General features: G+C 42.1%; 1 protein-coding gene across 2 annotated transcripts in view; it reads right to left on the minus strand.

Moving 5' to 3' along the window:
* LOC121276101 (voltage-dependent L-type calcium channel subunit beta-2-like) overlaps positions 1 to 18,161 on the minus strand; it is a 118,475-nt gene extending 100,314 nt beyond the window's left edge. For both annotated transcript variants that reach the window (XM_041184053.1, XM_041184052.1), the window contains exons 1-2: positions 18,083 to 18,161; positions 17,233 to 17,352 (exon numbers count right to left, since the gene is read on the minus strand). In XM_041184053.1, coding sequence (XP_041039987.1) covers positions 17,233 to 17,352; positions 18,083 to 18,151 — 189 coding nt within the window. In that variant the 5' untranslated portion in view covers positions 18,152 to 18,161. The remainder of the gene's footprint in view (positions 1 to 17,232; positions 17,353 to 18,082) is intronic.
* Between the last annotated feature and the right edge of the window lie 1,312 nt (positions 18,162 to 19,473).

The raw sequence follows: 19,473 nt of genomic DNA on the forward strand, positions 1-19,473 counted from the left end.
ATCCAATGTACAAGGTTATGAGGGGCATGGACAGGGTGGATAGGGAGCAGCTGTTCCCCTTAGTTGAAGGGTCAGTCATAAGGGGGCATAAGTTCAAGGTGAGGGGCAGGAGGTTTAGGGAGGGGATGTGAGGAAAAACTTTTTTTACTCATAGGGTGGTGACGGTCTGGAATGCACTGCCTGGGAAGGTGGTGGAGGCGGGTTGCCTCACATCCTTTAAAAAGTATCTGGATGAGCACTTGGCATGTCATAACATTCAAGGCTATGGGCCAAGTGCTGGTAAATGGGATTAGGTAGGTAGGTCAGGTGTTTCTCACCTGTCGGTGCAGACTCGATGGGCTGAAGGGCCTCTTCTGCACTGTGTAAATCTGTGATTCTATTAGCAATAACTACGAGCGGGCCCTTTTCGCATCTGCTTAAGCAAGTTTTATATTTGTGCATGAGTGGCAGCTCAATCATCCCAAATTCACACTTAAGTAAGAGGCCAATCTCACGCAAAAAGTAATGCTCCATCTTCTTCTAATTTCAAACTGGCAAAAGGTGACTTAATTTTTTTTTAAGATTTCTCACATCAGATATTGATTTACAGCTTCTATGAGTGAGCGCCTGTTATTCTGGGAAAATTGTAAATGAGTTTTTTTTTAAAAATATATTTCTTTACTAAAGTGCTTAATTTTTATTCCTTACCATTTTTAGACATCCAAGAACACAACAGAATAACATGAAACATGCACCAACTGGACAGAAAGGCACTGGAGGTGGTGTAGAAAGGATTTACAAGCATAATAACAGAATTTAAAAGGTGTAACATTCAGAAAAAGTTCAACTGGCTGTGACTCTTAGAAAAGAAAACACTGAGGGGGTGACCTTGTGATTTTTTTTAAATTAGAAGGGATTGGGTGTAGTAGCTATGGAAGGTGTTTCTGCTTGTGGAGGAGTTTAGAATTGGGAACCATAAATATAAGGTTGTCACTCATAAATCCAATAAAGAAACTCAGGAGAAACTATTGTACCCAAAGAGTGGCTAGAATGCTGCACCTACATTTTTGTCGCGACAAAATCTCGTGATTAAGCAGACCCTTTAAACTCAAAACTTAAAGCATGGTTTCAGACAGCATCATTTGACTGAATTAGAACTCATTAACCATAAAAACAAAAAACTGCGGATGCTGGAAATCCAAAACAAAAACAGAATTACCTGGAAAAACTCAGCAGGTCTGACAGCATCGGCGGAGAAGAAAAGAGTTGACATTTCGAGTCCTCATGACCCTTCAACAGAACTGATTTTTCTTTACAATGAGAGGGGTGAAATATAAGCTGGTTTAAGGTGGGGGGTGGGGGGGAGTTGTTGCAGGGACCGGCAAGCAGTGATAGGAGCAGATCATCAAGAGATGTCACAGACAAAGGAACAAAAGAACACAGAGGTGTTGAAGTTGGGGTGCCCTACCATCCATTCTTAATTAGCACATTCGTTTAGATAATATCACCAACTTCAACACCTCTGTGTTCTTTTGTTCTTTTGTGACATCTTTTGATGATCTGCTCCTATCACTGCTTGCTTGTCCCTACAACACCCCCGCCCTCCACTTCTCTCCACCCCCACCTTAAACCAGCTTATATTTCACCCCTCTCATTGTAAAGAAAAATCAGTTCTGTTGAAGGGTCATGAGGACTCGAAACATCAACTCTTTTCTTCTCCGCCGATGCTGCCAGACCTGCTGAGTTTTTCCAGGTAATTCTGTTTTTGTTTTAGAACTCATTAACCGTTTGACTGAAGAACACATAGTAGCGGTTTTCAAGGGACTCAGACTTTGATACACTGGATCATTCTATTCTATGTTACAATACAATAGGCTTAGAGGAATTGCTCTTTCATGGTTCCATAGTTACATTACCCACAGAAAATGTAACTTAAGCTTTGATTCAACTTGTTCTGATATATTGAGTATTAAGTGTGAAGTAGCACAAGGTTCCATTCTTGGTCTGCTACTATTTCTTATAAACATTGACTAGATATTTCTGTCCTACATTATGCTCTCTTTGATGGAGATGCCAATATATTCTATTCACTTTGTAGCTTCGAGGAACATTCCTTCATTTCAAATTGTGAACTGCCAAAATTATCCACATGGTTTCGTAGTAACAGACTTAACTTACCTCAACTCAACTTACAAAAGACAAACTTTATTTGCTTCAAATCTAAAAAAAAAATCACAACTGAATGATTCTGTCTGGAATTAAAATGGATGGAGTAGTTAGAAAAAAAGGAGAATACAACATCCCTAGGTATAGTGATTGATTAGTTTTAAATTGAAATGAACAAATAGCAAGAATGTTGAAAAATGTTTCTTGTTGCATAGGAATATCGTGCAAATTGAGATATTATTTGCCAGTTCAAATGTGACCGCTGAAAGCCAGCCCCCTCTGCGCCCTAGCCTCCAATCCCCCACTCACCCAGCCCTCACTCTCCTATAACTTAGGTCCCTCGGCAATCCTAGGCCTTGGGTGCATTACTGGCAGCAGCCACAGTTCATGGTGGCACTCTTGGCCTCTGATTGGCCAGCAGGTTGTCCAACCCTGGGAACCTGGCCAGTTAAGTGCCTGATAGACACTTAATCCGGATGGGCCTCCCTCTCAGAAGCAATGTGGGGTTTCCCACTGGTGGGCTGAACTGCATCAAATTCATTACATTAAATTCATCCAATGTATTTGCATACAAATCAAAAACCTATCCTATTCTTCTATTAAAGGAGAAAGCTATGTGAATTTGTGCAGATGCAGGCTACTTTGACATCACTGACCATTCGCTTTAAGACTTTGAAAATTGAAGAAAACTTTATTTTACAAAATGTCTTCATGTTTTGATTTCATTCCAATTATTTTCCATCTTTGTTCAACAAAATATCTCTATTGAATTCTGCCATTCACAATAACCCTACCAGAAATTCCTATAATGTGCATCTGGTCAATCCAAAAACTGCTTTTGTGCATAGATCAATAAGACACACCCCCCAGATGTGTGGAATTCAGTACCCGGCGACCTACGAACCAGTCCGCCAAAACGTTTGTTCAAGTTGAAAGTGAAAGAAGATTTTTCCCTGATAGGACAAAGTCCTGGCTGGGAAGAAGCAAGAAAAGAGTAAGAAGGCAACAATCTTCGTAGCCAGTGGTGATCGCCCCAGCAACGCCACGGACTGGAAGATCTAGGTCCTTGGCCAGGATTTTCCTGTCGGCGAGGTGGGGGGGGGGGGGGGGGGGGGGGGGTGGGGTGGGGGGGTGCTCACCGATGCATAAAATGACACGGGGTGACGTTGGGCTGAACTCCCGCGTCACTGCGCCCCATTTAAATTTTCAGGTAGGCCGGGGTTCAGCAAAATCAGCTGTGTGCCCCGCCGACCTGTCAATGGCCAATTGAGGCTTTTGACAGAGTCACTGAAGTAATTAATGGATCTGCCCGTCACACCTTAAGGTTGGCAGGCAGGCCAGGAGCGTTGGCGGGCATTAGAAAAAGCATGAAACCTCATCCATGGGCGGGATGATGTTTCAAGTAGGTTTTTAAAAATTTAATTAAAGTGTTTTAAAAGTTATGGACATGTCCCAACTCATGTGACAGTGTCACATGACGGGACATGTCAGAGAATTTTTTTTTCTATTTTTAATATTTTTTAACGTACAGCCGATCTCCCTGAGGCAGCACTTGCGCATGCGTGACAGAGCGCACTCTCAGCTGAGGGAATCCACCCCTACCCGCACAGGGAGTGCATTGCACTTCTGTGCAGACGCCAACACATTGGCCCGCCCATGTAAAACGACAGCGCACCCGCTCTTCAACTTCTCCCCCGACAAGGGTAGGGGGGAAATTCTGCCTCTTGTGTCTATCAGAACTAAAGAAAGAGGCTGGGAAGGGCTGCCAGGAAGTGAGAGAAGCCCTAATAGTTATTGCAATGGTTTGGGATTTTAAGGGAGCTCTGTAAACACTGGTTTGGCTATGTCATGATTAATTTCAATCTCACTCTTGCTGTCCCATAAAAAAAATTAGAACTGTCATCAACATAACAAAAGGTTTCAAAAAAATCTTTCAAATTGCAACTTTTCTTTTTAAACTTGAAAAATAAATTAAGAATGGTACTGAGTGTTTCAATCTGTCTCATTCTCTCTCTCCCTCATCGCCAAATCCCCATTCCGGAGTATGACAGTTGTTACTAATAGGTTGCTTAGTATTTCTGTCATCAGTGATATAATTAAAATTCAACATTTTATTTGAAAATTGAACTCCATCACAATGAACAAAGACATCGTCTCTCAGCTTAATACACTTTTTGAAGAACAAAGCAGTCACCCACAACATTTGTAACTCATTGGAGAGCTGGCTGATAAAAAGTGACAGCTAATGTTTCAGACATCAGCAAATAGCCCAACACAAGTAGGAGCTACAGCTAAAGCTATAAACAGCATGTAATCAGCAGCCTACTTTTTGTACACAGAATAAACTTCTTATTTTTAAAAAATGTGCACATTTTATCTAAAAAAGTTTGAAATTAGTCCTCTTGCTTTTTACAAATAATTTTAAAAAGTATAAGCAGAGCACTTTCTGGCTGGAATCACTGAAGAACAATGAACAGTGAGAATCCACCCTGCAAATATTCATTAGCCTGGTGTTGTTGAAGCTTCATGTAGTGCATCAGAGGAAAACCAACTCCGGTTCTGAGAAATCCGGGGCTTCATGAATAAGCTATCACAATGCCCAGAATTTACCCAGCATAGGGGAATGGTGTTCACAGATTTAATTGCAAGAAAAATTATCTAGCTTAACCAGATAAGAAATATGCCAGAGAAGGAACTTTCTGTGTAGAGTGCAATGTCGTTGGGGCAGATTTGGACACGGAATTGGCTGCTAATGGTTGTTAGGCTAAAGTGTAAATCAAAGAATCTGATGACTTTCATAAAGCTGAGCAGTGGAGTTCAAGTAACTTCTGAGTCCCAAGTTAGAAACTTACTCAAAAATAATTATTGGCCTAACTATTGTACAGTACATAAAGTCAACAGAACCTTCCTTCTTGGAAATAGTCTGCCAACTTTGTGCATTTGGCACCATAAAATCTTATCGTAAAATTTCAGTTTTCTCTGTTTTAAGGTATATGACCAAATAAGGAAATTAAAATCCTTCAGACTTAAAAGGTTGGAATATTCTAAAAAACAAATTTCAATACACTCCATTAATTATCTGAAAAATCCACCCACTGTGAAATCTGTAGGCTTCAGCAATACAATATATATTATGCAGACATGATATGAATGAGGGCCAGTAAAAAGAGTAAATTGTTGCAAGGTCATTTAAAAGATTGGAAGGAAAATGGCAGATAACCAAGCCAAGAAGCAGAAAACTTGGCCAGTGGCTTTAATCTGGATTGAAGCAGTGTGCACTTAGGGCCTAACTAAAAGATAGAAAATTTTGTTTAGAAGATGTCCTTGTCAAGAGTCCAATTCTAGAAGAACATATGAACAACATGCTGACAGCATTTGTTTTCTAATGAACAAATCAACTGGAGTTGACAGTGCTGCTTGAACGTTGCTTCTTTTGTCCTCCCTGGTAAAGGTCATAGGGCTAGGACTTGTTGTCACAGTAAACTAAGTTGGTACACTGCGCCATGTATTAATTACACACTGCAGTCATGCTGTGCCAGTTTGCCAAGGGGGTAGAAAATGATTCCATGGCAAAGACGTTGATTAGGTAGACTGCTCAGTCCAAGATGACTCAAATGTCTACATGCCATTGGACTCATCCACGTATCAGGCTGCTCCTGTTAAGCTTCCAGTCAACAGTGCTCTCAAGATGTCGATGGTGGGTGGGCTTGGCAATAGTGATTCAATTGAAGATCAGAGGAAGATAGTTAGGCTTTTTCTCATTGGGGATTTTTCATTGCCTGTCAATTACAAAGTGTCACTTGTCAGCCCAAACCTCTGTGTTGGCCAGGTCCAGATTCAGGCTTTTGTGAGCTGTTTCATTAGCAGGTAAGTGACTAATGGAGCTGTAGTGATCAGAGTAACCCTATTTGTAATCTTACGATGGAGGGAAGGTCGCTAAGAAGCAGCTGAAGGTGGTTGTTGCCCAAGCAACACTTGCAGTGGTGTTCTGGAACTTTTGTTGCTAGAAAACCATAGTTAAAAGCAGTAATGTAATAGGAGTATTTAAAATACAATGGATGAGACAGGCTAGGCAGAAGCAGATTGTTTCCAATCGTTCAGTGGTCAACAGGGGCCATAAATACAATAGTAAATGCAAAAGACCAAAAAATGGGAGAAAATGTCAAGCACCTGAAAATGTTGGGCAGCTCTTGATGGAATACAGAAATTGATGGCTGAATTTTGTGTGGGAAGTGGGTGGGAGGGAAGGAGTAGCTTTGCCCCTACATAAAAGCTATCGGGGAAACTTTGTTCCACACTGCCGGCTCACCCCTGCAGCCATTTTACAGCCATTGGGTCATTAGTTGGCTTGAAGCAGGCCTTCCACCCCTCCACCCCTATCAGAAAGGAAATAACACTTCCAAGAGCTGTCGGCCAATCAAATGGCTGACAGATCTCTTGCTCCAGCAGCACCATTGGGAGTGGTGGCCATTGCTGGGACTGCAATAAGTCCTTGAAGGTGAGGAACCAAGAGCCTATAGTCAAGCTGGGACCCAGATGGCAGACCCCAGAAGGGGAGGGGGGTGTTCGGGGTGGGAGGAGAAGGAATACCTTGGAAATGGAGGGGCCTCATATAGGCAGAGGATGGCCAAATAGGAGGCATCCCCCATCATGATGCCACCAGATGATGCCAGCCTCCCCCACTGAGGGAAAAATCCCAGCAGTGGTGGGAGGAATGGCATAAAGGGGCCAAAGGCGAACGGGTTGCCCCGTGCCTCCCTGGCCATGGGTAAAATATCCGTGTGGGCGGGTGGTGACAGGCACAGCGTTGTTGCAATATTGCCCAATTTTACACCCCCCACCCCAATAAAATTGCAGCCAGAATAAAGTAGCATGGTGCAAGTGCATCAGTTACAACCAGTTTCCAGTACAGGGAAAAGGAACGGCATTTCTACCGAGGCTGAATAAAATTTTGCATGGTTAAGGGCATTGTGTTTTAGATGGAGGTGACTGCACGTAAGGGTTTTAACTGTGAGGGAAAAAGAAAGGTACTGCAAGCAATCTCTGTTGTGTGAGCTTAGATATGCACCATTACTTTATTGGTATCTTGTAATAAAGAACAACTTAGCACCTTTAATGTAATCAAATGCCTCAAGGTGCCTCACAGAAGCATTATAAAACAATTTATGACACTGAGCGACACAAGGAGATATATGCCAAAAGCATGGTCAAAGAGGAAGTTTTCATGTAATGCCTTAAAGGAAGAGAGAGAGGTACAGGGGCAGAGAGGTTAAGGGAGGCAATTTTAGAGATTAGGGTGTCTCAAAGCACAGCCACCAATGATGGAGCAATTAAAATTGGGGATGCTCAAGATGCCAGAATTAGAGGAGCGCCGACACCACAAAAGGTTGTGGGTTGGAGACATTGCACAGATAGGGAGGGAGGAGGCCATGGATGGATTTGAAAACAAGAATGAGAATTTTAAAATCAAGGTGATGCTTAACTGAGATCTAGTGACGGTCAGTGAACACAGGGGTGATAGAGGAATGGGATCTGGTCCGAGTTAGGCTATGAGCAGCAAAGCATTGGATGACCTTAGGTTTACAAAGGGTAGAATGAGTGAAGCTGCCCAGGGATGCAATAGAATAGTCAAGACTGGAGATAACATAAAAAGCCCAATGAGAGGACATGCAATTCTAGATTGAGTCTTAGGAAATGAAGCTGGACAAGTGGATGAAGTAGCAGTGGGGAACCATTTTGGAGATAGTGACTAAAATACAGGTAGATCTAGTGTCATTATGGAAAAGGACAAAGATAGAACAGGAGTAAAAGTACTAAAAGTCAAATTTTACAAAGCTGAGGGGTGAGCTGGCGAGAGTGGACAGGATACAATTATTAGAAGGAAAAACTGTCAAATCAGTGGGAGGCATTCAAAGGCAAGATTCTACAGGCACAGTTTAGACATGGCTCCACAAAGAAAAAAGGGTGGTACTGCCAAATCTAGAGCCCCCTGCTATCCAGAAGCATATAGGCCAAGATAAAGCAGAAAAAGAAAGGTTATGACAGTCACAGAAGACTTAATACTGTAGAAAGCCTAGAGGAGTATAGAAAGTACAGGAGTGAAGTAAAAATGGAAATTAGGAAAACAAAGAGAAGGTATGAAAAATATCTTGGCAAGTAAAATGAACAGCTAGTTTCTTTTCTCGGCCGGCGCAGACACGATGGGCTGAATGACCTCTCTCTACACTGTAACTTTTTATGGTTCTATGACAAAAGACACGAAGAGGGTTTCAGCAACACAAGAGCTGAGGCAGGGACAGAACAGGACAACGTTGCTGAGGTGGAAATATACATTCTTAGCAGAGGCCCAGATATGCGGTTGAAAGCACATCTCAGAGTCAGTTATGGCACCAAGGTTCTGGTTCAGCCTCAGAAAATTGCCAGGGAGAGGAATGGAGTTGGTGGTGAAAGAGTAGTGTGTGTTTTGGGGACCGAAAACAATAACTTTGCCCTTCTCAATATTGAGCTGAAGGAAATTTCTGCTCATCCAGTGTTGGACAAGCAATCTGGCAGTGGATCTCTGGTTAATGTTCCCGATAGGTATTGTAAAAAGAAAAAGTGATGAACCTGAAGATCGTTATCAAAAGTTTTTGAAGGCTTTTAAGCGAACACCAAGGTAAACCAAACCCTGATGCAAAGAAATTTTGATTATGGCCAGGATTTTAAGGAGCCTGCTGCGGCAAGTCCCAACCCTCCTCCCCCCACCGTTAGATGTGGTGAGCCCATTAAATCTCTATTCAGTTTGGCAGGACCATAGTATCCCGCTGGGTGGGAGGGTCCGTAAAATCCTGGCCTAGGAGTTTCTCAATAATTTCTATTTAACTGTGAGAAATTAAGAGGTTGTCTGGGATTGAGAGCGCGGAGTGACAAAGAGTGGACAAATCTATAGATGGTGCGCTAAGTAATTGCAAGCCTAAAGAAGCAGCAAAATCTGAATGTGTATGCATGGCCAATTTAAATGAGCAGTTATGCCCCAAAAAATTAGATGATGTCATCCAATGGATCAGATCTGAGGGGCTGGGTAAAGTAAAACAAGCAGCAGAATTAGATGCCATCTTAATTCAAAAGAATTTGCGCTGCATACAATCCTCATTACACCCTTTGTCATTTCAATCTGAATAGATGGCCACCTAGAGCCATAGGAAAGTTACAGGCAGAGAGAGGCCATTCAGCCCATCGTGTCTGTGCCAAAAGAGAAAAAAGAAACTAGCCGTGCATTTTAATCTCACTTTCCAACATCTGGTCTGTAGCCTTGCAGATTACAGCACTTCAGATGCAGATCCAGGTACCTTTCAAATGAGTTGAGCATTTCAGCCTCAACCACCAACTTAGGCAGTGAATTCCAGATGCCCACCACCTTCTGAGTGGAAATGTTTTTCCTCATGTCCCTTCTAATTCCTCTACTAATCACCTTAAATCTATGCCCCCTGGTAATTGAACCCTCGGCAAGGGGAAACAAGTCTTCCCTGTCTTACTTATATAGGACCCTCACAATTTTGTACACCTCAATTAGATCATGTAAGAGAAGGCACTAAACAGGAAATTAGAGATGCATGCAATAAGGGTACAAACTGTAATCATGAGTGGCTTTAGTCTACATATAGATTGGACAAACCAAACTAGCAATAATATTGTGGAGGAGGATTTCCTGGACGTGATAGGTTTTTAGGCCAATACGTTGAGGAACCAACTAGAGAGCAGGCTAACCTAGACTGGGTATTGTGCAATGAGAAAGGGTTAATTAACAATTTTGTTGAGCAGGGTTCCTTGGGGAAGAGTTACCATATTATAAAATTGTCCATTAGGATGGAGAATGAAGAATTGAACCTGAAAGTAGGGTCCTGAATCTAAATAAAAAGGGAACTATGAGGGTATGAGGCTTGATGAATTGGGGAACCTTACTAAAAGGGTTCATGGTGGATAGGCAATTGCTAATATTTAAGGAAGGAATGCATGAATTACAACAATTATTCATTCCTGTCTGGCACCAAAATAAAACAGGAAAAATGGCTCAACCATAGATTACAAAAGAAATTAGGGATCGTATTAGGTCCAAAGAGAAAACATATAAAGTTGCCAGAAAAGCAGCAAGCCTGAGGATTGGGAGCAGTTTAGAATTCAGCAAAAGTGGGCAAAAAGGTTGATCAAGAAGGGGAAAATGGAGTATGAGGGTAAACTTACAGGGAACATAAAAACTGACTGCAAAAGTTTATATAAATATTTGAAGAGAAAAAGATTAGCAAAGACAAACATAGGTCTCTTACAGCCAGAAACGGGGGAAATTATAATTGGGAACAAAGAAATGGCAGCAGGATTGAACACATATTTTGGTTCTGTTTTCACAAAAGAGGACACAAATAATTTCCCAGAAATGCTTGGGAATCAAGGGTCTAGTGAGATGGAGGAATTGAAGAAAATCAGTATTAGTAAAAATTAGTAGAGAAATTAATGGAGTTAAAGGCTGAAAAATCCCTCAGGGCCTGATGATCTACATGTCAGAGTACTAAAGGAAGTGGTCCTGGAAACATTGGATGCAATGGTGGTCATCTTCCAAAATTCTAAAGACTCTGGAGCTGCTCCTATAGTCTGGAGGGTGGCAAATGTAACCCCACTATTTAAAAAGGAGGGAGAGAAAAAACAAATAATTACAGACCAGTTAGCCCAACATCAGTAGTGGGGAAAATGCTAGAGTCTATTATAAAAGACGTGGTAACAGAACACTTGGAAAGCAGTAATGGGATTAGGCAAAGTCAGCATGGGTTTATGAAAGGACATGCTTAACTAATCTACTGGAGTTTTTTTTTGAAGATGTTCCACAGAAGAGGCTAGTGGGCAAAATTAAAGCACATGGGATTGGGGGGGTAATATACTGGCATGGATTGAGAATTGGTTGACAGACTGGAAACAGAGAGTGGGAATAAATGGGTCTTTTTCTGGATGGTGGACGGTGACTAGTGGCGTACGCAGGGATCAGTGCTTAGGTACCAGCTATTCACTATAGACATACATGACTTGGATAAGGAAAGCAAATGCAATTTTTCCAAGTTTGCTGATGACACAAAATTGGGCAGGGTTGAGAGTTGGGAGGAGGATGCAAGGAGGCTTCAGGGCGATGTAAACAAGTTGTGTGTTCAGGCAAACGCATGGCAGATGCAGTATAATGTGGACAAATGTGAAGTTGTGCGCTTCGGAATGAAAAACAAGAAAGGCAGAGTATTATTTAAATGGTGATATATTGGGAAATGTGGATGTACAAAAGGGATCTGGGTGTCCTCGTACACCAGTCAATGAAACTAAACAGGCAGGTGCAGCAAGCAATTAGGAAGGCAAATGGTATGTTGGCTTTCATTGCAAGAGTTCAGAAGTAAGGATGTCTTAGTGCAGTTATACAAGGCCTTGGTGAGACTACACCTGGAGTATTGCGTGCAGTTTTGGTCTCCCTACCTAAGAAAGGATATACGTGACATAGAGGGAGTGCAGCGAAGGCTCACTAGGCTGATATCGGGGATGGCAGGACTGTCGTATGAGGAGAAATTGGCTCGATTAGGCCTGTATTCACTTACAGTTTAGAAGAATGAGGGGGGATCTGATTGAAACGTATAAAACGTTCTAACAGGGCTAGACAGGCTGGATGCAGGGAGGATGTTTCCCTGGTTGGGGAGTCTAGAACCAGGGGCCACAGTCTCAGGATACGGAGCAGGCCATGTAGGACTGAGATGAGGAAAAATTTCTTCACTCAGTGGATGGTCAACCTGTGGAATTCTCTGCCACAGAAGGCTGTGGAGGCCAGGTCACTGAGTATATTCAAGAAAGAAATTGATAATTTCTTTGGATATTAGGGGCATCAAGGGGTATGGAGAGAAAACAGGAATATGGCATTGAGATAGAGGATCAGCCGATCATATTGAATGGTGGAGCAGGTTCGAAGGGCTGAATGGCCTACTCCTGCTCCTGTTTCTATGTTTCACCCATTAGCCACCTCAGTTCTAAGAGAAACAACCCTAATCTATCCAATCTCTCCTCATAGCTGCAATTTTTAAGCCCTGGCAACATTCTTATAAATCTCTGCATTCTCTCCAGAGAAAATATGTCCTACCTGTAATGTGGTGACCAGAATTGTACCACCAAATAGCTTTTAACTCCAAAATGTATTCAGAGGTATCTGTCAATACTTCTGGCAGACATCCAAACAGCTGTGTGCAAATTGGATGCTAATCCAATGTACAAAGGGGTCCAATCAGGACATACAGAAACTAAAGCTGATCCCAACAAAAAGCGGGTTACAAAGAACGTAAACAAGGTCATCATTTCCTAGAAGTGGTATATTAGTTAGACAAGATATTTTAAAACCAACAGAAAACCAAATGGTTGTGGAGACTGCCTGAACAAAATCAACTCTTATATATGGAGTATTGACCAACAGGTAACTTATAGAGGGCTTTAAAAAAAAAGGGCTGATGCCATCATCCACCCTGAGATTACATAGCCCTGCAGAAGATCCCTGTGCTTTGGCAGATGTATCTTTGTTTAGGCAGTATGGTTATGGCACAGGAGGAGGCCATTCAGTCCATTGTGTCTGCACTGGCTCTCCGAATGAGCAACTCACCTAGTGCCACCCTCTCCCCATAACCCTGAACATTATTCCTCTTCAGGTGATAGTCTCATTCCCTTTTGAATGCTTCACATTCTTCCCAAAGTGTGGCGCCCAGAACCTGAGGCAATACGCCAGTGGAGACTGAACTGGTGTCTTATGTAAGTTCAAAATAACCTCCTTGCTCTTGTATTCTGTGCCCCTGTCTATAAACCACACTCACAACCAGTCAGCCACCTTCAATGATTTATGCACATATACACCCAGGTCCCTCTGCCACTTTAGAATTGTGCCCTTTATTTTATATTGTCTCTCCATGTTCTCCCTATCAAAATGAATCAGCTCACACTTCTCTGCATTGAGCTTCATCTGCCAACTATCCGCCCATTCCACCAACTTGTCTATGTCCCTTTGAAGTTCTACACTATCCTCCTCACAGTTCACAATGCTTCCAAGTTCTATATTTCAAACATTGAAATTGTGCCCTGCGCAGCAAGCTTTTAAATCATTAACATATATCAGGAAAAACAAGGGTCCTAACAATGACTCCTTTGGAACTCCACTACAAACCTTCCACCAGGCCCTAAAACATCCATTGACCATTACTCTGTTTCCTGTCGCTCAGCCAATTCCATAACCATGTTGCTACTGTCCCTTTCATTCCATGAGCTCCAACATTTCTCACAAGTCTGTTGTACAGCACTGTATCAAATACCTTTTTGGAAGAGCATGTAAACCACATCAACAGCATTGCCCTCATCAACCCTCCTCTTCAAAAAACTCTGGCTGGTTGGTTAAAAATGATTTTCTCTTAAGAAATCCATGGTGGCTTTCCTTAATCAGCCTACATTTTCCTATGTGCTTAATGAAAAATTATTGCCAGTGCCTCCACAGTTTCCACTCTCATTTCCCTCAGCATCCTTGGATGCATCTCATCCGGTCTCTGTTCCTTGTCAACTTTAAGCACAGAATCTATCCAGAATCTAATCCTTTTCGTTTTTAAAGCCATCTAGTGTCTGAATTGCCTAATCTTTTACCATGGCCTGTGCAGTATCTTCTTCCTTGTTAAAGACAGATGCAAAGTATTCAGGTATTACCTCAGCTATGCCTCCTGCCTCCATGTATAAATCCCTACTCTTCCTTTTACCACGACTGTTCTACTGCACTGATCACAGCCCTTGCAATGCCTATACTAGTTATTTTTTTAAAAACTTATTGGGTGCTCACTAATTTTAACTGACTATTAGAATATTACATTTAAAGCACACACTAACTCATACCTCACCCCATGAACCCATCAGTCCTGTGTTCCTGGTCCATCAATATCCTGAACTTAAAACTCATATTCCAGTGTTTAAATCCTTCCATGGCCTCACTGTTCACCTCTCCTTCTCTGTAACCTCCTCCACTAGACCTACACCCCTCTGAATTCTGCGCTCCTCCAATTTAGACTTCATCTCCAATTTTGGACCCGAATCTTCTGGTCGGCGTGTAGGGACAGACCCCACTCGCTGACGCGCAGTGACATCGGGCATGCATCCCGACATCACCGTGCATCATCCCGATCTTTAGATCGGCGGGCGCGCACTGGAGTCAGCTGCGCACCCGCCTAACTGTCAAAGAACTGTTAAGGCCATTTAAAAGCCAACTGAAACCATTAACAGGGCTGCCCATCCAACCTTAAGGCTGGCGGGCAGGTGAAGAGCGCAGACAGCCTTCACATTTCTCATGAAACCTCTTCCATAGGTGGGATGAAGTTTCATGAAGGCTTTATTGATTAAATAAAAAATGTTATTGAAATACATAAACATGTCCCAGCTCATGTGACACTGTCACATGAGCAGCACGTGTAAATAATTTCCTCACTTGATTTCAAAATTTAAATATGAACTTAATCTCCGAGGCAGCTCCGTGCCTCAGGGAGATTTCTGCGCTCTTTTGCGCTGGGCGCTTCCGGATGCGCGTCACGCTGGGTGGGCCTTAATTGGTCCACCCACGTAAAATGGTGGCGCACAGCTGATTGCAGGCGGCGATTGGCTGCGCGTCCACTCCCGCCCAGCCTACACGACGGGGAGAAAATTCTCCCCTTGGTCTTCCTTAGCTTTACCACTGGCAGCCATGCTTTGGAATTCCCTTCCTAAACATCTCTGCCTCTTATTTTGCTTTAAGGTCCTCCTTAAAAGTTACCTCTTTGACCAAACTTTTATTTGTCAGCCTCAATATCTGATTCTTTGGCTTGATGTGACTTTTTGTCTGATTAGGTTACTCTGAAGTGCCTTGGGATGTTTTACGTCATTAAAGGCACTATATAAATGCTTTGGGTAATGTGACTTCATCGGTGTTATATTCAGATCAGTAAACACTCACGAGCTTGTGTGTTGTGGAATGGAGCAGCCAACGCTTCCGCTCAAAACTATCGTGCAAACGTATATAATGCAGCACAAACTGCGTAGCATGAAACACAACTTCTATCCTGCTCTTCACATGTTGGTTCTTTAGAGAAAAAAAGTGCTTAATATGTAGAAAATTCATCTGCCAAATGACATTACAGCCCCTGTGGTAAAGAGAAAGATGTTCAAAATTCAAGGACGAATGGCTATTCCTGCATCAAGCATTACTGTAGCTTTGCTACAGTTCATGAATATTAGATGAGATTTATACCTCTGGGGAGATTAGTGACAAGGAGCAATCATTAGGTGAGATGAGAGTGACTGCCCTTGACATAATGTTAAGGCAGCATTTAACAATATGTGGCATCAAGGAGCCCTAGCAAAACTTGAGTCAATGGGAATCAGGGGGGGAAACAATCCACTGGTTGGAATCATACTTAACACAAAGGAAGATGGTTGTGGTTGCTGGAGGTCAATCATCTCAGCTCCAAGACATCACAGCAGGAGTTCCTCAGGGTAGTGTTTGCTGATGATTGCACAATGTTCAGCACCATTCACAACTCCAGAGATACTGATGCAGTCCATGTCCAAATACAGCAAGGCCTGGACAGCATCCAGGCTTGGGCTGACAAGTGGCAATTAACATTCGTGCCACGCAAGTGTCAGGCAATGACCATCTCCAACATGAGAGAATACAAGTTCAATGGTATTACCATCACTGAATCCCCCATTATCAACATCCTGGGGGGTTACCATTGACCAGAAACTGAACTGGACTAGCCATAAAAATACTGTGGCTACAAGAGCAGGTCAGAGGCTAGGAATCGTGTGATGAATAACTCGCCTCCTGACTCCCCAAAGCCTACCCATCACTTATAAGGCACAAATCAGAGTGTGATGGAATACTCCCCACTTGCCTGGATGAGTGCAGCTCCCACACACACAAGGAGCTTGACACCATCCAGGACAAAGCAGCCCACTTGATTGGCACCCCTTCCACAAATATTCACTCCCTCCACCACTGACGAACAATGGCAATAGTGTGTGCATCTACAAGTTGCACTGTAGCAGCTCACCAAGGCTCCTCAGGCAGCCCCTTCCAAACCCACAACCACCACCATCTAGAAGGACAAGGGCAGCAGATACATGGGAACACCACCACCTGGAAGTTCACCTCCAAGCCACACACCATCCTGACTTGGAAATATGTCGCTGATCCTTCACTGTGGCTGGGTCAAAATCCTGGAACTCCCACTCTGACAGCACTGTGGGTACCTACACCACACGGACTGCAGCGGTTCACCACCACCTTCTCAAGGGCAACTAAGGATGCGCAATAAATGCTGGCCCAACCAGTGAAGCCCACATCCCGTGAATGAATTTTTAAAATGAGCTAAACTTCGACACCCAATTTCCAAAATCTCAACTTTATGCCTTTGGACAAAACCTTAAAGACAGCACATCCATTTTTTTTCATATGGAGATTGTATTATTTTGAATAGCAAAGAGCTCCCCTAGTGTTCTGGCCAATGATTCCCCCTCTATCAACACCAACAAAAATAAAATAAATGGTAATTTATCTCGCTACTATTTGTTGGATTTTGCTTTGTGTAAAATGGTTGTCAAAATAATTTACATAAGTGACGCATTTCAAATGAACTGATGTGCAGCACTTTTCAAATTTGAAGAAATAATTTATATTCTTGAATGTTTTTTTTTAATTGCATTCAATTTTAATCTTGTATTTATTTCTGAAATGTTGATATGATTGCAAACGCATGAGCAATATTGCAGAAGACATTTAAGAGTTGTGTAACCTATCTTGTCCATGTGTACATGTGCATGTCAGCAAATGCAGCTGGTGTTGAACAAAGTAAAAGGGAAGGGAATCATTTTCACTCAATCTCATTTTTTATGCTGCTTAGAGCACAGACTCCAGCCTATGTTCTAACATGTTGATCCTCTCTATCTTGGCCATGAATTTACCAAATAAATAGTATTGCCTGCACAACTATTTGCAGGATATAAAACATAACTTTACAATCTAATTGTGAAACATTACATTACCTTTGCTTTTTCCAGCTGCGCATGGGCTTGTCGCTCTGCTTCCCTTCGTACAGCCTCCCGGTCTTCCTCCAGAGATACATCGGACTCAGATGGACGGCTAGTGTAGGAGTCCGCCGAACCCTGCACAGGAACAAAGGAGAAAATCAGGACCATATATTAGTTGGTATCTGCTGTACAGTTTGGAAACTATTGTATTAGCAGAACTCCTCCACTCCTTTCAACATGATTTTCTGCATGTTTGAAGGAAATAAATTGGCAATGAGTATGCCCAAGGATGAAAAGAAGTAAATCCGATAGGAAGACGGAGCTATTGTGTTACCTTTCCACTCCCGGCTTATTCATACCAGGTGCTTCCAAAGTACCGTTGCATGCATGGGTTTGGATATAGTTACTTTGGAACGGCAAATCACTGAACAAACTCTTACTAAAAGCAGCAAAATAGTGAAAGAACAAGTACAGAAGAAAACAAGCATCTCTAATGCCATGAGGGAAACAACGTTATACAATAATACTACAAAAGCACAGCACTCTGATCCAAACTGCTGGCTTTAGTGATACCCAATATGTTCCTGCATCTTTTAATTTCTGTAAACAACTGCTAGAACCCATCAGGTTCAGGCCAAAGCCCTTTCCCCTGCCACCTATTCGTTCAAATGGTTTAAGTTGCTACAAATTTTTAACATGCATGTTATGAAAGTCACTCAGACTGGGGAGCAGCTCAGCAACTCAATTTATCGAAACAATTAGAAATTTTAAAACGGTGCTAAGAAAAAACCCAGTTGGGACTGTCAGAAATTGTAAGCACCTCATCACCAATTACCTGAAACGATTTAAAAATGTTTGCTCTTACACAGATATCGGAATTCTTCAAATGTCCTCCTTTGGCTCGTTTTAGAAGTCTTATCCAGGTGGCCTTCATTAGCCAGAGAGCTCAGTTATTGTCCACAACAATAACAAAGTGTGCTGCATAATGACTGCTGCTTACTTTTAACCTATTTGTCTGTGTGCTTGCAAACATGCTCCTTTCACCCTATCCCCACATCTCTCATTCTGCAATGAGTCACTCTGGCACGAAGAAAAGAGACCGCTGACTTATTTGATAAATTAAGGGTAGGTGTTTTCCATACTTGAAATCTTCAGACACCAAAACTCCCCTGGTACAACAAGGTATCTCTGTGCATCACATAGGCAGTCCATAACAAGGGAGAGAGAAAAAAATGCATCGGGATACCTTTTAAAGTCCAATATGGAATTTAGTTACTGAGATTTGTAAGTGCAAAATTCAATCCATCTCTCTAGGGAGATAAAGAAGCTTGTCACATCAATGAGCATGCTCAGTAGTTAGACCTATACGCAGATGCTCACATCATACTGTGATGTTAGCTTTCTGTCAAAGTGCCATTTAAAATCTCAAGGGTAGAGAGTATGAAAATAGCAAGGTCCTTGTACAACAGGAACATATGTAAGCTAACTGTTTTAGTTTTTGTCATATACCTGTCAGCCATGGCACAAAACAGTATTGCCACCTCTCACTCATTTCACAGAATCTTTTTTAACCAAGATGTCATACCTTCCTGCCTCTTCAGCTAATTAACAATGACAGGCACTAACAATGTTTTAAAAAAAACACTTGAAGCTACAACGGAAACTATTTAAAGATGTCAGTCACCCAGAAAATGAAAATGAATCCATCTTTGGGAGAAATAAAAGCAGCTGCATTGTTCAGAAAAGGAAAAATGTCCCAGATTTAAATGGGAATAGACTAATTAAAACATTAACAAGAATTATCCAAAAGCACAAAAAAAGAGATGATTTACAATACTTCTACTGAAATCAAAGTTACATAGGGTTATCAATACATATTTTAAATTAATAACTTCTCACTTACTTAAAGCATGCACAGCACAGTTCTGACATCATGTGCACGACCTGCTAGTAATGAACACCTGTTTTCCATTTTAAGCAGAACACCCCACCCGCATTTGAAAAACATCATCAATGCCCCAGAGACTGTGTTGTCCCAAGAGGCCTTTCAACAAAAACACAAGTTAAATCTCTAGCAATGGAAGTTTCAACAACCTGCAATTGAATGTGAATCTAACTTTGCTAATTGTCCCAGTCATTATTGGTACCTGACTAGATAAAACAACATGTCTAATTTGCACCAAACATACTGACTAGACAATTATAATTTTGTAAAAACTGCAGGGCAGATCTTCCGTTCTCCAGACGGTCATACCC

The sequence above is a fragment of the Carcharodon carcharias genome, chromosome 3 (assembly GCF_017639515.1).
Source record: "Carcharodon carcharias isolate sCarCar2 chromosome 3, sCarCar2.pri, whole genome shotgun sequence".
Taxonomy (NCBI): Eukaryota; Metazoa; Chordata; class Chondrichthyes; order Lamniformes; family Lamnidae; genus Carcharodon; species Carcharodon carcharias.